The sequence below is a fragment of the Antedon mediterranea genome, chromosome 8 (genome assembly GCF_964355755.1).
Source record: "Antedon mediterranea chromosome 8, ecAntMedi1.1, whole genome shotgun sequence".
In the NCBI taxonomy this organism is placed as follows: domain Eukaryota; kingdom Metazoa; phylum Echinodermata; class Crinoidea; order Comatulida; family Antedonidae; genus Antedon; species Antedon mediterranea.
In genome coordinates this window covers 25,901,858-25,921,832 of record NC_092677.1, presented here as the reverse complement: position 1 = coordinate 25,921,832, position 19,975 = coordinate 25,901,858, and the positions used below count along the sequence as shown (strand labels likewise).

The following is a 19,975-nucleotide window of genomic DNA, read 5'->3' as shown; positions in this document are numbered from 1 at the left end:
TCACCAGTTGATAAAAACTGATTCAATTATAACGACGGCCGTGTATATAACTAGTGTCTTTATGTGACCTTGTTGATGATTTTCGTAGCGCGAACGAAAAATGGGAGATTTTGAAGATAGTCCCATAATAAATAATGAAAATGTTGCACAAAGGCACAAAAGAGAACGCAAAGAGTTACAAGGTAAGTTAGAGAATTACAGTGTTATCCTATTAGTTCCAAATGAATGTCTGTTACTAATTATTTTATGAGAAATTCCAATGAAAATTTTCAAATCCCGTTTTAGGCTTCTCTCTCTCCACTATCCCACCGATCAAACCAAAGAAAGTGATTATGAGAGGCTTGTCCCGGCATTATTATTCTATGTTAGCAATCAATGTCTAGGCCTAGCCAACTCATGAACACATAATATTTCAATTAATATATTTTTGCATTCATCCTGATAAATATACATTTAAAAAAATAATAAAATTAGGAGGCCTCCTCCTATAGTTATAGATAGTATTACTATTAGACAGTATTTTATTATTGGTATTATATTTATAGTGTACAGTAATTTATAATGAATTTTATAATAGTTAATACTCTTATAGAAAAAGTACAGTACAGTATATAGTATACTTACTTATATTATACTTTTGTTCTTCATATAGGTAAAATCCAGTCCATGAAACATGCAGTTCCAAAAGGTGATAAGAAGAAAAAGAAAGACACAACGATAGAAATAGAAAAACTTGAGGCCCAACTTAATAAACGCCATGAAGAAGAGCTTAATGCCCATACTGCCGGTGAAGAGTTTATTATGGTTGGTTTAGAGATTATTTTTCCCAGACCAACAACGGAAACTCGACCGCTTTTGTGTCCCAATTTCAGCTACTAACGTTACCTAATTCCTAGATTTCTCAAAATAGAGATTTTTGTATTTTTAAAAAATCCTTCCTGAAATTATTTTAATGAAAAATTTTTATTTTAACCAATTTTTTTTCCTGTTTAACAATACTACTGTAACCTTTATTTATAACTGTTGCTGGTATGAAAAGTATGAATAAAAGGTTTCAGACATGATCCTAGATATTTTAAAGAGATCATTTTTAAACTCTCTGTACACTATCAAACTTTATATGACAGAAAAATGTGATGTGCCCAAATATGGACATGATGATGTCATATCACTACCATATTTGGGCACATCACACTTGTTTATCAAACTAGTGTGATAGTGTAGACAGAGCTTTAAAACTAAAATAAGATTACTGTATTGATTTCCTATTCCTTCATTTTTCTTAAATTTTACAGCATCACTTTAAGCAAAAATTGTGTTTCTCTCTAGGAAAATGGATTGGAATCGGAAATGGACAATTTAAATGTAGAAGAAAAATCTGAAGATAAGGTGGATGAGAAGGTGCCAGTTAAAACAACAAGAGCACAAAAAAGAAGGGTACAAGAACATTTATATTGTTTTACTAAAGCTCTGTCTACTCTCTCAAACTTTAAGTCACTAGAAAATGTGATGTGCCCAAATATGGCAGTGATGTGCCCAAGTATGGTAGTGATGTGCCCACATATGGTAGTGATATGACATCATCATGTCCATATATAGGCACATCACATTCTTTTGAGACCATGTCAAAATTATTCTGCTGCAGTCACTACATTTTTATATAGTTACTGCAGTAACTTCAGTAGAATAATTTTAACATGTTCCTTAATGTAGTTAATAAAATAGTTTCCACTTTCACCAAATCACTTCTGTATTTTTAAATGCTGAATAAAATCAATTTTCCAATTGTAAATATATTGCTAGTTAGACCTAGATGATTGTAGAGGTGTAGCAGATGTGATACAGTTGTGGTACTCACCATGATACAATACACAGGCATAAGCCATATCTCCCAGTGGTGCCTATCTTCTCTCCGGCTTGCAGGGATTATGCTGAATGGCATATATATCCTATATCACTCCGGAATTTGTTATTTTTTTTAGAATAAAAAGGCAAACAAGGAAAAGGAGCGTGAAAGAAGAATTGTGGAGGACGAAACGAACAACGTGTTTAGTAGTCGAAAAATGGAAGAACAAAAGATAAACTCGATTTTAGCTCAGCGTGGCCTGTGCATACGCGAGGTTTGTGTAATCACCTTGCTCACTGTCTGTGAAGTATATTATACAATCGAATGGTACCTAGTATATTACCATTTTGGAATTTCATTCTCTACAGCATTTATAATAACATTATTATATTATTTATTCTTTATACTGGAAAGCCTCTCTTCAGTAAAAGACCCAGAGAGCCCAGTGTATAGTATAGTACTATGATAAGTTTGTGGCAGTGGCTGTTAATGCGATTGGTCCTGAGACACTTGGGCATTTCTCCAGAATTTATTCACGGTGTTGAATAATGTAAAGGGGTGTTATTTGTGAAATGATTTAGATGAATGAATATTTTATTTCAGATTGCGTCAGATGGTCATTGTTTGTATAATGCCCTGATTGATCAACTGGCAAGACAAGGTACTCAGGTTAGTCACAACCTGTATGTTGTATAAAGCACAAAATCTAAAAGTAAATGGTAATATTGATGTAATGTCCCCCAAAAACATGAAAATTAATAAAATCAGACTTTAAATAGGCCATTTTGCAGTTGTAATAAAGTTATTTACTTCTGTAAAAAAAAAAATTATTAATATTTGTTTTAACAGAAAGTCTGGAAATCTAAATTATCAAATAACAGAAAAAAGAATTAAATAGCTACAAGAGGGCGCTCTTATATGTTACTACATATTCAACTAAAAATCTTTTAATTTGTATTCTCACAGACCAAACTGCAGAGCTTGCGAGAACAGACAGCTGAATACATGAGATCTCATATGGAAGATTTTATGTATTTTCTTTGTAAAATTGATTCAGGGGAACCCTACACTAAAGGTATGCTGTATATCATTACATTACAATCAGCTGATATTAATGCAGTTTAGTTTAGTACAGAGTTACAGTGGTCAGGACGCAGAGTTACAGTGGTCAGGAAGCAGAGTTACAGTGGTCAGGAAGCAGAGTTATAGTGGTCAGGAGGCAATTTTTAAAGTTGGGGACTCCTTTTGTGAAAGATAGTCAAACTACTTCCTAAATATAACTAAACCTAACCCTCTAAATAATCTCTCTCTCTCACTATAAAGTAAAAAGATGTTGCTCATGGGATTCGAACCCCATACACCGACATGCAAAGTCCGTAACCTAATCCATCTGACTACACAGACGGCTCGACAGAATGCGTTTGCATTAACGAATTTTAGTTAAGTCAATTCTTACGTCACACCACACACCATTAATGACTAGTCATGTTTATTTTGTGACGTTTATGTACGAAAAGAAATATCACGGTCAGGACACTTGACTATCATGCGGAAAAACCCAGATTCAACCCTGGATAAAGAACGACTCCCAGTCCTGGTTGAAAATACATTTATTTGCGGTTTTTGTTTTTTTAGAAGAGTATGAAGAATACTGCAGAGAAATAGCCAACACTGCTGCATGGGGTGGCCAGCATGAGGTGAGTGCATTTCTACGTTTTTATGACATAAAAAAATTAGAATGCTAAGCTAAATCAATAATTGCTTTTATTATTATTTATAGATTAATGCAATAAGTCATATTTACCAATCACCAATTGAAGTCATTCAAGCGGATAGCCCTCCATTGACGGTTGGAGAACACTTTAGGGAAAAACATATGCCGCTCATCCTCTCGTAAGTAGACTTAACATCATCATATTACAAAATTAAAAATAAAAACACAGCCAAAGTTGGGAATTTAGCCATATTTGATCCAAGATGGTGGATAATTTTCAAATGAGTAGTTTAAAGCCTTCCCAGTACAATTTCGGTCAATTTGATTCTCTGTGTTTGTAAATACACGCATTAGCAAATAATGTATGATATTAAACATATGTTCAAACTCTCTTTTAAGGCCAATTTACACAGACGAGTGGTAACGGTAAGCGAAAAACATGTAGCTTGTCCCGCGTAGAATCTGTAGCTATCATCAGCGGAAACCGCCAGTTCACTCCGCGCTTTGTGTAAATGTTCATAAGGAATAAAATAGACATTATTTACGGCTCGTCTGTGTAAATTTGCCTTTATAGTATAAATCATTCAACGTAGGATTCAATAAATTTTACCACATTCATTATAATACATTCTTTTATTGTCAGGTATCATCGACATGCCTTTGGACTGGGAGAGCACTACAATTCAGTTATACCAAAATCAGAATGTACAAAAGTAAAGAATGAAGAAGAATTATAACGTAAAACATTGGAAACTTCACCATATTATAAGTTTAATGTTATGACACATGCAGAGTTAGTATACAAATTCAAACCAATTGATCTAAAATTACAATTTGAACAAAAACAAACTACTTTAGTTGCTAGGTAAATTGCGTTGCCAGGCTATCATAATATTTTTACTCAATATGACTATGGCTAAAACAAGTTTAAAAAATTAATCTAAAAATATTTATGTTTTTTGAAATTTAAACATTATTATTTATATTATTAAACTTTTACAATCTTTATCAAAAAGACGCCAAAATATTATTTAAAATATAAAGGTTTTAATATAGTAATTTTAAGGGATATAGTCTTAAATCGTGTTTTTATTTTTAATCATAGTTTGTGTTTAAGTTGAAAATATATATTTTTAATGTTATTTGTTGTTTATTTTAAATTATTATGTAACACATGTATAGTAATTGTTATTTTAAAACAGATTATTTGTTTTGTTCCAGCTTCTTTAATCCAAAGTCCAATTAAAAAATAAGTTTGTTCAAAATGTCTTGAACTAACACTTTTAGTTGAAAATTTAGTGAAATTTTCTTGCCACACCAATAATATATATTTTCAAATGTTTTCCGCCACTGGGTATTCTAGGAGTAGTAACCATCTAGGTAAATAATAGGGTTGCACTAAAAAATGAACTTAAACAATTGTAAATAATCCCTTTGAATATCCACTAATATATTGCTATATTATAACAGTAAAGAGGTATTTTATATAAGTACTGGTGTGTAATTCTCCACACAAGGTTTAATTTTATACTGCAATTTTAATAGCTTTTAAAAAAAGTGGGGAGTTGGCGGATCCAGAATTTTTTAAACGAGGGCCGATAACGTACATTGTAATTTCAATAGCTTCTTAAAAAAGTCAGGACATGCGATCCTATCGCTTTCCCTGAATCTGCCCCTGGATGATGTATCCACCCCTGGATGATGTATCCACCCCTGGATGATGTATCAGCCCCAAGACGATGTATCCGCCCCTTGACGATGTATCCGCCCCTGGACGATGTATCCGCCCCTGGACGATGTATCCGCCCCTGGATGATGCATCCGCCCCTGGATGATGCATCCGCCCCTGGATGATGTATCCGCCCCTGGATGATGCATCCTCCCCTGGATGATGCATCTTCCCCTGGATGATGCATCCGCCCCTGGATGATGCATCATCCGCCCCAGAATGATGTATCCATCCCAATTTTAACTTTCTGCCAACAGTGCTAACAAGGCGTATCTTGTATAATTATTAATATCTATGTGTTTATATTTAAATAATGCTAATACAGCAGCTATGGAATGGAAAACATGGAGTCTTATAGCAAACTTTAACCCTTCATAACACAACAACTTGTTATATAAAATTATTAGTTATTTTTGTATATCATTATTATTAATCATAATTTTAGTTAATTTTCGTTTTGCCAGCTGTATTCGTTTTACTAGTCGTTAAGATCCTTTTCAGTTTAGTCTTAATTGAAGATGGATAATTTGTTTTTATTGTCGAAGCAATAGACATGTTGATTTGGCAAATTTTAGTCTACCTAACAGGGAAAAATTTCATTTAAAAATTTTGTTTAGCAAAATTGCTAATCAAACTGATTGTTGAGTCGACAGAACGACAACGGATGGGGACCCTCCAAAGAAATTGCATTTTATTTGTCAGGAATTTGTATGATTTATTTATTTTTTATTTTTAAATGCGCCTTGAGCACTCTGGAGTGGTATGTGCGCTTTAAAAATCTTATTATTATTATTATTAACATAGTTTTGCATTGCATTTTTTGCTACACAATTTGCGAAATGTGTAGCAATAAGGTTGTTTTGTATAGCTTTTTGCTATGCTACACTGGCGAAATTATTCCCTGCCTAAGTATTATTTATTAATAGTTTTAATATATATATGTATTCGTTTTTGTTGTTTTATCTTAAATATGTAAATACATTTTATAGGAACTCATACGTACATACGTGTGTCTATAAAAAGAAATCATGTACCTCATAATTATTATATCACTACTTATAACCATGAAATAAATTATATATGCATATAATTTTTTTTTTTTTTGTATTTATTAAAATATGTCGAAAAAGGTTAAAAACGTCCGAGGCCTAAACCAGGGGCCTCAGTTACGCCACTGATCAGACGTCAACCTCTGACCCTATATTTCGACATTTTCTCTACCCATCTTTATAAAATAGTAGATTTCTAACAAAATGCGAAAGATGGACTAAATATCAGATTATTGCAACCTGTGCATATATTAATATTCGAATAATTAAAATTCATTATAATTTCATCAATCATCCTTTTTCGCAGTTTTCAATGAGCAACTATAAATAGATTTGGAAGATACGATCTTATGCGACATTTCATATAATTTCTTTTTGATTGTAAAACTGTCGTCGATGTGTCCATGTTCGATAGCGCTTTTGATCAGAACACTGTGTATTAAGACACCGGCTAAAGGTCCTAGCCAGTAGACGGCGACGTGTTCGTAAAATGGGTGGTCCTTGCAGTTGAATGTCAATGCGGCTGCTAGAGCAGGGTTGAACATCATGCCAGTCCATGTGTACCCTGAAGAAAAAGATAAAAAGGAAAGATGAAATTAGCTAATACATGTGATTGTTGAGGATAACTAAATAAAAAATGAATAAATTTGTATAAAAGAAAAGGAGAAATTGAGTAAGGATGTAAAGAAAAAGAAGATAGTCTGATAGTCATAATAATATGGTCATAATTATGCTCCGATTAAATGAAAACACACAAGCTAAGATCGCACTCAGAGGGGCTCACTATTTATATATCAAATATTCATATTATGATGTCATGTATTTTATAACGGATCTACTGCGTGTCGATGCAGTCGTTACTATAATGTTATGTCATAATATAATATGAAATGGATCTACTGCGGGTCGATAAAGCATGCTATCTAAATATATAAAATATTCGAACTGTATTTAATAATAAATTATGCGCGTTGTATAAATGGAAATATGATCAGCAGAAAATCTGCACGGTACGATTACAAAAGGTGATAATAAAATTGTATTATAAAAATGTGTGTTTACAAATGTTTTAATAAAAATTTAATCTCATATAGTTCGTTAATTTTGGTAAACGAAAGTAATTGTTTATCATAGGCCTGACATACCTATCATTATGATGACTACCTGGGTTCCCGCGTCGACATAACGTTCTAGTTTTCCGCCGACGACGTCAAGTGCCAAGACGAACGAGTAAGTGAACGTCGCCAACAGCTCAGCAATTGCCCCATACATCAAAGGCACCTGCAAACACGACGGGCAGATACTGTCCATAAAGGGCACCTGATTAGCATGAGGTGTCGACATCTCGGCCCTCCAAAGTGCTCGTACCCATGGATATGCAAATTGGCCACCGATCACCTGGAACACGACTCGACACAACGCAGTGCCACCGTCAATGTTCCCAATCAAATAATTAAAAAACGTGTTACCTGGATCGGCGGCACCATCAAACGTTAAAATAAACGAAATGACAAGGAAGAAAAGGAACACTGCGTACCCCCAAGGACCCAACAGTTCCAAAATAATGTCCCCTTCCATGAACCCGACGACTAACTGGAATGTTGATATCGCTTCTGAACTGTATTGCTGATATTCAGGGGGTATGAGTAGCCTTGATACGCTACGGAGCATCTGGCAACATATAACAGATATGAATAGGAGGATGAAAGAAACACCGACATCCGAATAAGCATACATAATACAGGTATAATCTGCAGACTGTGTCTTCGTCTTGGTGTCGTACGCGCGCGTAGGCCTACAATTCCGGTGATCTTTCCTAATATTCAAAATAAATTTTCAATCGATCAATTATTCGTACAGATTCGCTTCTGATATAACTTCGAATGACTTGATTTTCAAAAATCGATGTTCAGCCGATTAATAAATATATTATCCCTCGGAGTATCAGTCGGGTGACGTAATGATTTAATTTTTTTAAATTCCAATTCCTCAGTTTCCAGTTAAGCTTGAGAACAAATATCAATACCTTTACCTTTTTTATAAAAACCTGAGCAGAAAGGTTTTTGAATTCGATGATCTGATTGTCGAGCGATTCAATACAAACAATACATAATCAATATGCAATATTTTAATCTGGTGTAGGCCTAACTATCAACGGAATTCAATGCTCCAAAATCACTGACTGTTCGATATTGATGGTTGATTAACATCTATGATATAACGCGCTATATAGGCCTAGAAGAACGCGTGGAATGTCAACATACATATTCAATACATGAAGTGTGACGTTTCAGTAAGCACAGCAAGAGAGATATCATAATATTATAAATAGGTTAATTATAAATCAATAATAAATAGTGTTTAAATAGGCCCATGGTTCTGACAATTATGAAAATAATAATTATAATCAAGCTGGTACACACGCAAAGTGTTAACAGACCCGTAGGCTGGTTTAGTGGGAGGTGTGGGGTGATGGAGAGGATGGTCTAACTAACCGTGGCTGAGACCGGCCCCATCGATCGGGTGTAAAAAAGAGGCCAATGGAGGATGCTCTGTCATTGCAATATTAGCGTGGTTTCCACGTACTAGCGACGCAACTCAAGAACGTAGACGCAACGCAAGCGAGTTCATCAATCACACGCGACTGTTCGAATAATCCATCGCTTGTGATTATAAAGCTTGGTTCCCACAAGAGACGCAACGCAAGAACGTAACGCAACGTAAGTGAGTTGACCAATCACATGCGATGGATTATTCAAACAGTGGCTTGTGATTGGTCAACTCGCTTGCGTTGCGCGTACGTCCTAGCGTTGTGTCTCTAGTGGGAACCACGCTGTAAGCGTGGTTCCCACTAGCGACGCAACGCAAGGACGTAACGCAACGCAAGTGAATTGACCAATCACAAGCGATGGCTTATTCGCTTGTGATTGCTAACTGTCTATAACTTCGCTTGTCATTGGTTAAAACGCTTGCGTTGCGTTTACGTCCTTGCGTTACGTTCTAGTGGGAACCAAGCTTTACAGCGTGGTTTCCACTAGCGACGCAACGCAAGACGTAACGCAACGCAAGTGAATTGACCAATCACAAGCGATGGCTTATTCGCTTGTGATTGCTAACTGTCTATAACTTCCCTTGTCATTGGTTAAACCGCTTGCGTTGCGTTTACGTCCTTGCGTTACGTTCTAGTGGGAACCAAGCTTAACCTGAGCTACATTATTACTTCATAACCACATATTGTTATCAGTAAGGTAATTAAGATATTTTAATTATAAAATGTGAACAACTTTGTGCGCAAATTAAAGCTATAAAGAAATCAAAATGTCTGCATTGCTATAATAATAGGAAAGTTATAATATTTAATTATCAAATATGTTTGAACAACTTTATTATTATGCGTTAATTAAAGCTATATAAATCAGACAAGGGAATTGAAATTATTAAACTGACTAGGAAGATTAGTTTGACGTTTTCCTGAAATTAGCGGTGACCGCGCGCACAGGTATTGAACTATTCTTATTAGATATATAAATAGTAGTACGTGTGGACACAATCAACATTTACCGCATGGAAGGTTTTATTAGTTCATTCATGTTTTGTTGAACCGTAATATTTGTAAATCTGAAAGCATCGTTTTAATACTACTGTCTAAATATAACTTATTTAAAGTGCGCCAGCTACTGAGTATACAAGACAGTAAAGAGTATTATTCGTCTATGTAATCTGGGTTATTGTTAGGAAAAGATCAACCGACACACAACGTGCAGCGGCGTCTTATAGTTCCCATGGGGAATTTAGTTCTTATTTAGTATTGTGAATAAGCAAGTCATATATGTTAAGTTTAATAGTCGAAACCAAGAACCGTTATTGACAAAGGTTGGTTTATTATACTTGGCAGTAAAAGACGTACATTGTTAATTTTTCCGAATTTAGTCTCAGTCGAGTCTTCAATCTTAAAAAGACAATTTGACGTTTACTATACACACCACTCTTTGCACACAAACATGTGTTTATATTCTAAATAGACAGTCAGGATTTTCGTTATCATAATCAGAGATAATTAGGATACTTCCAGAGTTACACGATGAATTTCCGACGGAGTTCGATGTTGACAGTACCATCCGGTGGACTTCTGGACAGAAGACAGAGTTCTTGCTTGCTGAATGGTGTACCACAGGAACCCATTAATGTGTATGTTGTTCGGTTATCTCCCCCTTGTCGGGCTGTGTGGATCTACTTAGCGCAGGTACGTAAAATAACATCAATCACTTTCCTACGCTATACTACTGTTACACTTTTCGCTATGTTGTTGAGGTGTTTAAGTAGACGTGTCGTCTCCGAGTTTTTCGAATAAGCATAGGTTTTTATTCATTTATTTATTTAATCAAAATCAAAAATTAAAAAAAAAAATACAAGACATTATTATATAGGCTTACAATTCAAAATTGAAAAGTATAAAAATGCTAATAATAATATTAATAATAGAGTAAAAAAGGTAAAATCCGTGTGACAAGTGTTAAAAGAGTAAAAAACTAAAAAATACATTTAAAAAGTGATAAAGGTAAACCAGAAAAGTAAGGGTAAAATAAGAATAAAATAAGTGTCATAAAAATGTAAAAGTATTAAAATTGATTTTGACCAGGATAGTCCAATAAAACCAATTTCACTGGTTTATTTCCGTTGGGGTCCTGAAATAAAATAATACTAATTTTACTAAAGGTACAATTTTTTTTTTAATTTAGTTTTTTTTGTTTAGTTCCAGATTGTGTTCTGTGATAAAAAAGACTGATCAACAACAATTGGTTGATATCGTTTAACTCACAAAATTTAGAAAGATAATAAAACATAAAATGGGACTTTTATCAGAGCGCACTCATTAACCTTATGAATATGTAATCTGTAAAGGGTACACCCCTTCATATCTTTGCTTTTTAGGTTAATTTGTCAGATTAATTCCAGTCGTTTTAAACGCATGCATTTTTTTTTGTTCTAGCACCTGTGCGCAATTCAGCCCAGTAGGCTGCAAGTCGCTGGTTATTCTCCCATTTATATTCACAATTTTAGGCCTACAATGTCTTATATTCATCATTTCACAACGGTGGGCCTATACTGTATTCTAGCGTTAGGCCTCTAGAGATAGTTGCATTCTTGGTTACGTTATTGTTCAATTGGCATACAACAATCGTACTTAAATAAAGGCCGATTCATGTTTAAACAAAACAAGGGCACATAACAAGACTATTGAATGAAAACAAAACATACCAAACTGGGTACACACGTTCCCCTGCCTACGGCGGCAGGATGAATAGACAAGGTGTAATTAATGTTTAAATAGAGCACACAATAGGATTAATTAGATTGTTTGTTTTCTCACAAAGTTCTAATTCATTCTTACGTCACACATGATATGACTAATGAATATTCATGTTTATTTTGTGACGTTTCATGCGGGGTCCCCAACTTTTGTACGAAAAGAAATATCGCGTGCCGGAATGTAATTTCGGTAACTCTCAGCGTAACTTATTCATAACCAAACGAAATATGTTTTCTTGATATAGAATAAGATACCATACAACCTCATCGATGTTGATTACAAGCAAGGCAACCGTGAATTAGCCGAACGGAATCCTCACGAATCGGTGCCAACAATCGTTGATGGGGACATCGTAGTATTTGAGGGGTAAGTAGGCATACAAATTGCGTACAAATTATTACGATTCGCCTCATTTCCAAAGTAGGCCTCCTATTCAAAAAACCTCGCTATCAGGCAAATTTAATCCTACATAATTATACCACATTTTATTTAATTGATTACATTATATTGATTGTACGAATTTATTTTGCTTGTAGACAAGCGATTTTAAGATATCTGTCTTCACGTTACACTAACTATGCCAGTTACGGTTCAACGTTATCGCAGAGGATGCAAGTGGAGTCCATCATAGCATGGGCATCGTCAGAACTTCACAGGTAACTTCACTAATGTAGACGTCGGAGGATGCTAAAGAGAGCTTTAGAAACAGGCGACGCGATTTGGCGTTGACGTAACCCGCGTCGCTATTTCGAAAGCTCGACGATGAGAACGGCAAAGTTGACGATTGACGAAACTAGTTACAAAAATGGTTGTCATGGTTTGATGACAATGATAACGATATAATTTACTGAAGGGTGACGATGTCATCGATGATGACGTCATCGATGATGACGTCATCGGTTTGGTGACGATGACGACAACGGTATGGTGACGATGACGACAACGGTATGGTGACGATAACGACAACGGTATGGTGACGATGACGACAACGGTATGGTGACGATGACGACAACGGTATTGTGACGATGACGACAACGGTATGGCGACGATTACAATAATTATGACTATATGACAGAGATTAATTAAGACGACTGCGGCTCCAACTAAATTAACTTGTTTTTTTCTTATCAAAAGAATTGTAGGCTATAGATGTGCTTATCCACAATCGCTTAAGAAGTATAGTCTCACATCAAGAGCAGCAACTGAAGTCCTTGTAAAGTCTGGAACAGAACAACTAATCACCAACTTAGAAATGTTAGAGAAACTATATTTAAAAGACAATGTGTATTTATGTGGCGGGCAAGTTACCATGGCGGACATCGTAGTAGCGACCACGTTAATTCAGGCAGAGTGGGTCGGGTTTTCATTTAGGATGTGGCCTAAAGTTTTCAAATGGTTGAAATTGATTGAGCAGGTTGTTGAATTCTGGGAAGATGTTCATAAAACGCACACAGATTATGTTAATGAACTTAAAGAAGCACTTGATTAGAAATGCTGACCTCCGGAGATCAAAGGGTTTATCTGTGGCTGCCACATGATCATTTCGCGATTTAACACCGCTCCGGGTAGTACTGCGGTATTTGTCGTAGCCAGACATAAGATCAAAGGACACTGTTAGTTGTTACAAGTTCCTATCGTGGCAAGCCGAGCTCAGTGTCCTGTTAGTTAGTTAGTTTTCCTGGTTTGTAGTATACAATACAAGCGTCGAAAGCAAGCCCACAGGCTTATATTTCTTTTCACGATGCTTAATATTTGACTTTATTTAAGTAGTTTCTTTAGAACATTTTATGGGCATTTATATTATGTGAGCATCTAAGGTGCGAGGTCAACGATGAGTGACGTCATGACAACGCATCTAAACAGGATAAACCAAACCCAGTATGTTGATGATGATAATAGAATTTTAGTTTAAAAATAGAATTTATAATAGGAAAATAAATTATTGTACACTTGTATTTCATTATAAAAACTGATATTTAATAAACGAATAAACAATCTTATCGCACCATCTTTTTATTATGGAGCACTTCTAGGCTGAGACAACATTGTTGTCTCAACTTCAAGGAGACAACAACGTTTGTTTCATCTTTCCATGTACAATATCGTCATCTGGGCATACAGACACCCTTTAATGTGTGGTGTAAATTATCCACACAAAGTCTCCATGTTTTGATAATACATTAAATTTAGATCAGAGAGTGATCTATTCCTGATATACAAATTTCCCAAAAAGGAGAAATATTACTCCTATATTATTGTTTTCATATTTACAAGTTCCTTTGATGGAATAGCATTGCTTTGATTGGTTCATGAAACAGTCGCTTGCATTTGATTGGTTCATCAAACAGTTGCCTGGTCCGCAAGAAACGCTCTTATTCTTTGTAGCAACTCTTTCTTTACTTCATCTGGAACGAGTTCTGTACAAAAAAAAAACAATTAAAATCAACAATTAGTAAAAATTAAAATGTGTTTCTTTTATTAATTTGACAAAATAAAAAAGGTGTCGGCCTTCTAAGAAGAATCATCTTGTTTTGTTTCAATATTTAGGCAAATTGCCAAGGATAACCATAAGCGAATTCAGTCACTATCCTTCTTAAAGGTGGCAATACACAAGACAAATATATGCACAAGATGCTCTACATAAACAAAGACTTATTACAAGTCTTTGGAAGTGGGGTTGTCATTAGAAAAAATGCTGACACTGACAGGACTTTAACCCTTTGATTGGTAGCCAAGCATCATAACCACCAAGCCACAACTCCACTACTAACAAACTTGTATGGGAAGATTTAGAAAGATTCATATTTTCAATAAATATCATATTTAAAATGATTTCAAACTCACCTCTTCCTTTTGGTGTAATTTCTGCAACTAAATCATCCACTGTTACATGTTCTAGTCCTTTTGTTCTCACAACCTCTGCAAATATAAATTTTTTTTAGCATTATTGTTATATCAGAAATTATCCGATTTATTGAATAAAAAAAAATAATAATCAATTATAAATAAATTATAATAAAGATCAATTTTTATTTTAAGAAAATGTATTTCAACAATTTTATAAAAATGTACCTTTACAATAAGCTTTAAGTTGGTCTCGCCACCCACATTCTATTAGCTTTGCCCGTAAAAGTTCTTTTAACCTGAAAGTAATTTAAGTTAAAATATTGAAATTGTAGAATCCACACAATTTCTGGGGTGTTAGTGACATGTCTAATAAAGAAGGTAGGAGGAAAACAAAGTTAAAATAATATGGTACGTATGGTTGGGTGAAAAATGTTATGAAGTTGAAACTTCTTAGAGTAACATAGTTGTTACTAGGTGAAAATTAACATGGTTGAATGATTTTAAAAAGTAAATCTGTGAAATGGTTTACCTTTCTTTTTCACCGGTTTCTACCATTTTCTGATGAATTGTTGCTCTCATTTTAGCATCATGATGTTTTCTGTCACTTAATCTAAAAAATAGGAAAGATATGCCCAATTCAAAGGCAAGCAATTTGCGTCATTGATATGTTAAAATAAACGAGTTATCGTCCCTTAAAAATCCTGACTAGGCCTACATAGATTTAATGATTCGGAATTCGTATACCGAGTAACCGACTATTTTGCCCGCGATATAAATATTATTGCAAGAAGAGCATGTCTAGGCCTAGCTTCATTGAAGACAAACAGTAACTTATAAGGTTGTACTTGGCTAAAAAACGTGATTCTAAGATAATTTGAATCATAAAAAACATACTCAGCCATAGTTTCTTTTTCTGCTTTTCTATAATTGTTTGCTTTTGGTGGGTTTCAATCTCGAATGTTTTTTTGTCCTCGCGCCGCGGTGGTGGGGGTTTTGTTGTTGTTGAGCGACGATCGGCCGGATCGCCTGCATGCAAAGTCTCTCTCTCTCCTCCTCTGGCGAGAAAACGCCCTCACTAGTTTTGATTTAAAAAAACAGAAAAACTCCCCTCCCCCCACCATCATCATTTTACAATTACAGTATTTTAATTCAAAAACAGGGTGAAGACAAAATCATATTTTTAAGAATACAAAAATTGGCTATCTATAATATTATATCCACCACTGTAACTAATTTTAAAAGGACTGTCGTCTGTTAGCAATATTTTTGTTGCTGTAGTAACAATATACAAATACTGTGCTGTACACAAATAGTCGGACAAAGACTCATTCTTCAGATGGTATATTTATTTGAACGAAAGGTGACAATAAGGATTATAAATGTAAATAGCACTGGAAACATATGAACAAAAATGTGTAAATACCCACCCCCAGAGGGCGGTTCAAATGAAGCTACAGTCCCAATAAAATTCTGGTTAAATTAATTAGTATTTTGACACCTGTATGGATGTAAATGCTTGTAAACATTTGTCTAACAGACAAACTGTCTCTCTTATAGTGCTGAATTATTTATCAATTTTATTAAATATTTAGTTTTCATTTTTATTTGAAGAACAAAAACGACTTAAAGATATAAAATAATATATACAATGTAACAATAAAAACTATTTTAATACGAATTCTACTTTCAAAGGACTCAAAAATATTTTACAAAGTTTATGTGCCATAAACACACATTACCCACCCACTTATTAATGGAAGTATAATCTTAAGCTCTGTCTACACTATCAAACCAGTTTGACAAAAAAAGTGTGATGTGCCCATATGGTAGTGATATGCCCAAATATAGTAGTGATATGACATCATCTTGTCCATATGGGCACATCTCATTTTTTTTTCACATAAATTTTAATAGTGTAGACAGAGCTTAAAACTTGAGTTTCCTATCAAAATGATAGGCTATAATACAAGGTCCATTACGATTATTCAGCAACTTATACAAGGCAAACATGTTCACTAGCCAATCAGAAGCCAGGACATTATCATGCTCACAAAGTTGATCTGATCAGAAAACATTAATGTTAAAATCATGTATAGTATAATGTCAGGCCACATGTTGTTTCCTTCAACAATTGTCTAAAGCCTTGTCTACACTATCAAACTTTATGTGATGTGCCCATATATGGACATGATAATGTCATATCACCACCATATTTGGACACATCACACTAGTTTGATAGTGTAGACAGAGCTTTATATGAGTTGGAAACTTATTTTGATGTAGGTAGCTAGACCTAATAGTTCATATGGTTTTGTAACTTTTTACACAAAAAAAAGAATTAAAAAATGATAACGATGAACAGAAATATTTTATTTGACCGGAAGTGTATGTAGTATCTTAGCTAAACTGTCCTGTAACAGTTTGATATTGCGTCTGGCCACTTGGTCGTCTAAGTCAATGTGTTGGATTGTATTGTTGACAGCGATTATCTGCAAAAAGAAAAATCAACAACATTTAAAGGTGATCGGTAAAAGGATAGGAACGAACCTATACCAACTTGTTGGAAGCTGTCAAAATACTTACATTGTCTTTCAAATCCTGCGATATTGTCCTAGGAGCAGGTGCTGCTGGTATTACGGGACTACCTGTCATTGACATTAACCTTTCACCTTTACGGGCTCTCCTCGCTCCAGGTGTCACCGGCAATCTGAATTAAAAATTGTTCAAAACAAAACAATAGTTTAAAAAATAACATTGATTTATTTAAAGTATATCCTTTTTTTTTTGGCATAGGACTTGGACATGCCATAGGGCCTACATCACCCACCTCCCCCTCCATTTAATAATTGTCCTTATAGGATGGGAGCAAGGATATGATGATCAATTAGGAGTTTACTACATTAACCATATCCATAGTAAGTATGTTCTTCAACCCTAACACTACAGAGCGCCCATCTAAGAAACTGGATAGCTGTAATTACTGTTGGTACATTTTTTTCAATCAACCAGTAATGTTGATATCCCCCTCCCCTAACTCTTCTAACAGCATATTGATTGAACAGTACCATTTTATTTTCTTATACAATCAATCACGTTAGCGGTAGTTAACTCTAAAGCGCTACGACCACAGGCTCGAACTAGATAGAAATTGTGTAATATCATAATGCAATGTTAAAGAGATGGATTTTAGTAAGCAACTGTTTGAAGATGTCAATAGAGTTCCCATTCTTGATTGATTAGGTTAGGTATTTTAATCTGGATTTCTTACCTTGGATCAAACTTAGGAGTCACTGCAGGTGTATTCCAACCCGTATTTGACGAGCCACGGTTACGTTGTGTCTGTTGTGCTGGTGTCATCAATGTACTTGGTTGTTTCCTATAAAAAAAAATTGAATCGTAAATAAATTAGTCATAACAATTGTGATTTGCCCAAATATGGTAGTGATATGACATCCCAGTCCATATATGGGCACATCACATTTTTTTTTGCATAGAGCTTTAGTGTTATGTTACAAAGGAAAGAGACACTATTAACCCAATTGACAACAGATATAAAAAAGCACTCTACCTTGTAGATCGACGCAGCGATTGAGATGGTGGAGGCATCATGTTCTCATTCTCTTCTGTTTGAGGTGATGTTTTTAATTTCTTTTTACTTGTTTTTGCCTTCTTTTGTTTTGTTTTCTGTAAAAAATGTTTTATTTTATCATAAAAAGTAAATACATTGCTTTAATTTAAATGTAGACTTCTACTTTAGTTCTTAAAACAGTACAGTTAACTCTCCCAATATCAGACTTTTCTTGAAGCCCAAAACATATTCCGAATACCAGACTTTCCAGAAAACCAGACATATTAGGTCAGCCCGAAGGTGTCTTGATATTGGGAGAGTTGACTGTACTACAAACTGTATTGTATTTAGATTTACTACTACAATACACATCACTACCTTTTTAGCTGTCACTGCCGCTGTTCCGTCTTGGTCTGAATTTGCCGAAGTTTGCAAAGGTTTGACGATGTGTTCTGATAAACTATCGACATATTGAGAAACCTCTTGCAGAGCAGCGTCATTAACACTCCCTCCTTTAGCTTTAAAAAAAAAACAAAAAAAAATATTATTAACTAGCAATCAAATGTACCTACAGATCTATATAAAGCTTTGTCTACACTATCAAACTACTTTGACAAAATAAAGTGTGATGTGCCCAAGTATGGTAGAGTGATGTGCCCAAATATGGTAGTGATATGACATCATGTCTATATATGGGTACATCCCATTTTTTTGCTCACATAAAGTTTGATATAGTGTAGATAGATCTATTATAACACATCTATGATATAGGCCTGCTCTTGCATATTATTTCAACGCTATATAAGTAATTTTTTTTTAATATATAAAATATCATTATTACATAAACAATTATTGTAGTCACATACCAAGAAATTCTTTCCGTGTCATACGTAGAATATCTTTATTCATCTTACACATCTCGAGACGAAATAATGTGTTAATCATTGATCTCATCTTGTGAGCTTCTCTCTCCATTTGTTCTAGTCTGTTATTCACTAAATGACAAAAATATACATATACCAACAACTCCCTGCATATACTGTACTAGTTAAAGACGTACAGTATTGTGCCCCAAAATATGAAAAATAAAAGTATGTATAAAATTAATAATGTTATAGTTTAATATCACTAAAGTCAATTCACTTTCACTGAAAGAAACAAAATAACGGTTTTGCTTATAAATAGGACAGTTACATTAGTATTACACCAGAATGCTGTAGCCGGTATTATTGTCTTCCAGTTTACATTTATTTTCTTTAAATTATACATTTTTTATGACTTTTTTTTTTGCTTCATAATTACCTTCTAAGTCGAAATCCCGAAGCAGTAATTCCAATTTGTTTTTTCGTTCATTTGTGTCGAGAACATCATCTTGGCCCTGTCCCTGGGGAAGTTTTGGTTTTGGTCGGGTTGTCAGTTTTGTTCGACGTTTTCTTGGAGGCATCTTATTTTTCCTTAAAAAATAAAAGTTAAACCTTTATTAACAAACAATACTATTAACCTAGACTAGTAGTACGAAAGTTTAATTGATATCAAAGCCTAAAATGATACACAAAAAAGCCAGGTCTACGCTACACACACTTTACGACGTAGACGAACGAGTTTCGAGTTTGCACGTGCAGACACTCACTGCCTTTGCACGTCACAGACAGGAATCCGCACACACACACAGACAGACACTGACAGGCCTAACAAGACATTTATTTTACATTATTTAGCCCTAAAACTAGCAAATCAGACATCAATATATTGCTGTATTAAACCCTATATTAAACTGAATCTTAATTTACATATTTTAATCATCAAAAAACGCCATAAACTAGGCATATATTGTCTTACTTTTGAGAATTTTACTTGTGTACACTATTTTCATTTATAAAACCCGCTGTATAAATTTGAACGCATGTTCAA

The 19,975-nt window shown here is 34.4% G+C and overlaps 5 protein-coding genes across 5 annotated transcripts; 2 read left to right on the top strand and 3 right to left on the bottom strand.

The window, feature by feature from the left end:
- The first annotated feature begins 89 nt into the window (after positions 1–89).
- LOC140056922 (deubiquitinase OTUD6B-like) lies at positions 90–4,466 on the top strand. The gene is made up of 9 exons (XM_072102447.1): positions 90–182; positions 653–804; positions 1,330–1,437; positions 1,983–2,120; positions 2,450–2,515; positions 2,813–2,921; positions 3,482–3,543; positions 3,627–3,739; positions 4,204–4,466. Exons 1-9 carry the CDS (start codon positions 101–103, stop codon positions 4,295–4,297), a joined length of 924 nt encoding a protein of 307 aa, XP_071958548.1. The 5' UTR covers positions 90–100; the 3' UTR covers positions 4,298–4,466.
- A 2,006-nt stretch (positions 4,467–6,472) lies between these two features.
- On the bottom strand, positions 6,473–8,485 carry LOC140056923 (aquaporin-12-like). Its single transcript, XM_072102448.1, has 2 exons — positions 7,484–8,485; positions 6,473–6,903 (listed from the first exon to the last, which is right to left on the bottom strand). The coding sequence occupies exons 1-2, from the start codon at positions 8,073–8,075 to the stop codon at positions 6,626–6,628; spliced, it is 870 nt and encodes a 289-aa protein (XP_071958549.1). The 5' UTR covers positions 8,076–8,485; the 3' UTR covers positions 6,473–6,625.
- A 1,633-nt stretch (positions 8,486–10,118) lies between these two features.
- On the top strand, positions 10,119–13,529 carry LOC140056267 (glutathione S-transferase theta-1-like). The gene is made up of 4 exons (XM_072101580.1): positions 10,119–10,581; positions 11,894–12,015; positions 12,186–12,305; positions 12,784–13,529. Exons 1-4 carry the CDS (start codon positions 10,420–10,422, stop codon positions 13,136–13,138), a joined length of 759 nt encoding a protein of 252 aa, XP_071957681.1. The 5' UTR covers positions 10,119–10,419; the 3' UTR covers positions 13,139–13,529.
- Positions 13,530–13,663: 134 nt separating this feature from the next.
- Positions 13,664–15,539, bottom strand: LOC140056268 (transcription and mRNA export factor ENY2-like). Its single transcript, XM_072101581.1, has 5 exons — positions 15,391–15,539; positions 15,026–15,106; positions 14,722–14,792; positions 14,494–14,568; positions 13,664–14,066 (listed from the first exon to the last, which is right to left on the bottom strand). Exons 1-5 carry the CDS (start codon positions 15,396–15,398, stop codon positions 13,990–13,992), a joined length of 312 nt encoding a protein of 103 aa, XP_071957682.1. The 5' UTR covers positions 15,399–15,539; the 3' UTR covers positions 13,664–13,989.
- A 267-nt stretch (positions 15,540–15,806) lies between these two features.
- LOC140056542 (borealin-like) lies at positions 15,807–19,942 on the bottom strand. The gene is made up of 8 exons (XM_072101945.1): positions 19,904–19,942; positions 19,367–19,518; positions 18,931–19,059; positions 18,443–18,582; positions 18,065–18,180; positions 17,765–17,872; positions 17,080–17,203; positions 15,807–16,985 (listed from the first exon to the last, which is right to left on the bottom strand). The coding sequence occupies exons 2-8, from the start codon at positions 19,506–19,508 to the stop codon at positions 16,866–16,868; spliced, it is 879 nt and encodes a 292-aa protein (XP_071958046.1). The 5' UTR covers positions 19,509–19,518; positions 19,904–19,942; the 3' UTR covers positions 15,807–16,865.
- Between the last annotated feature and the right edge of the window lie 33 nt (positions 19,943–19,975).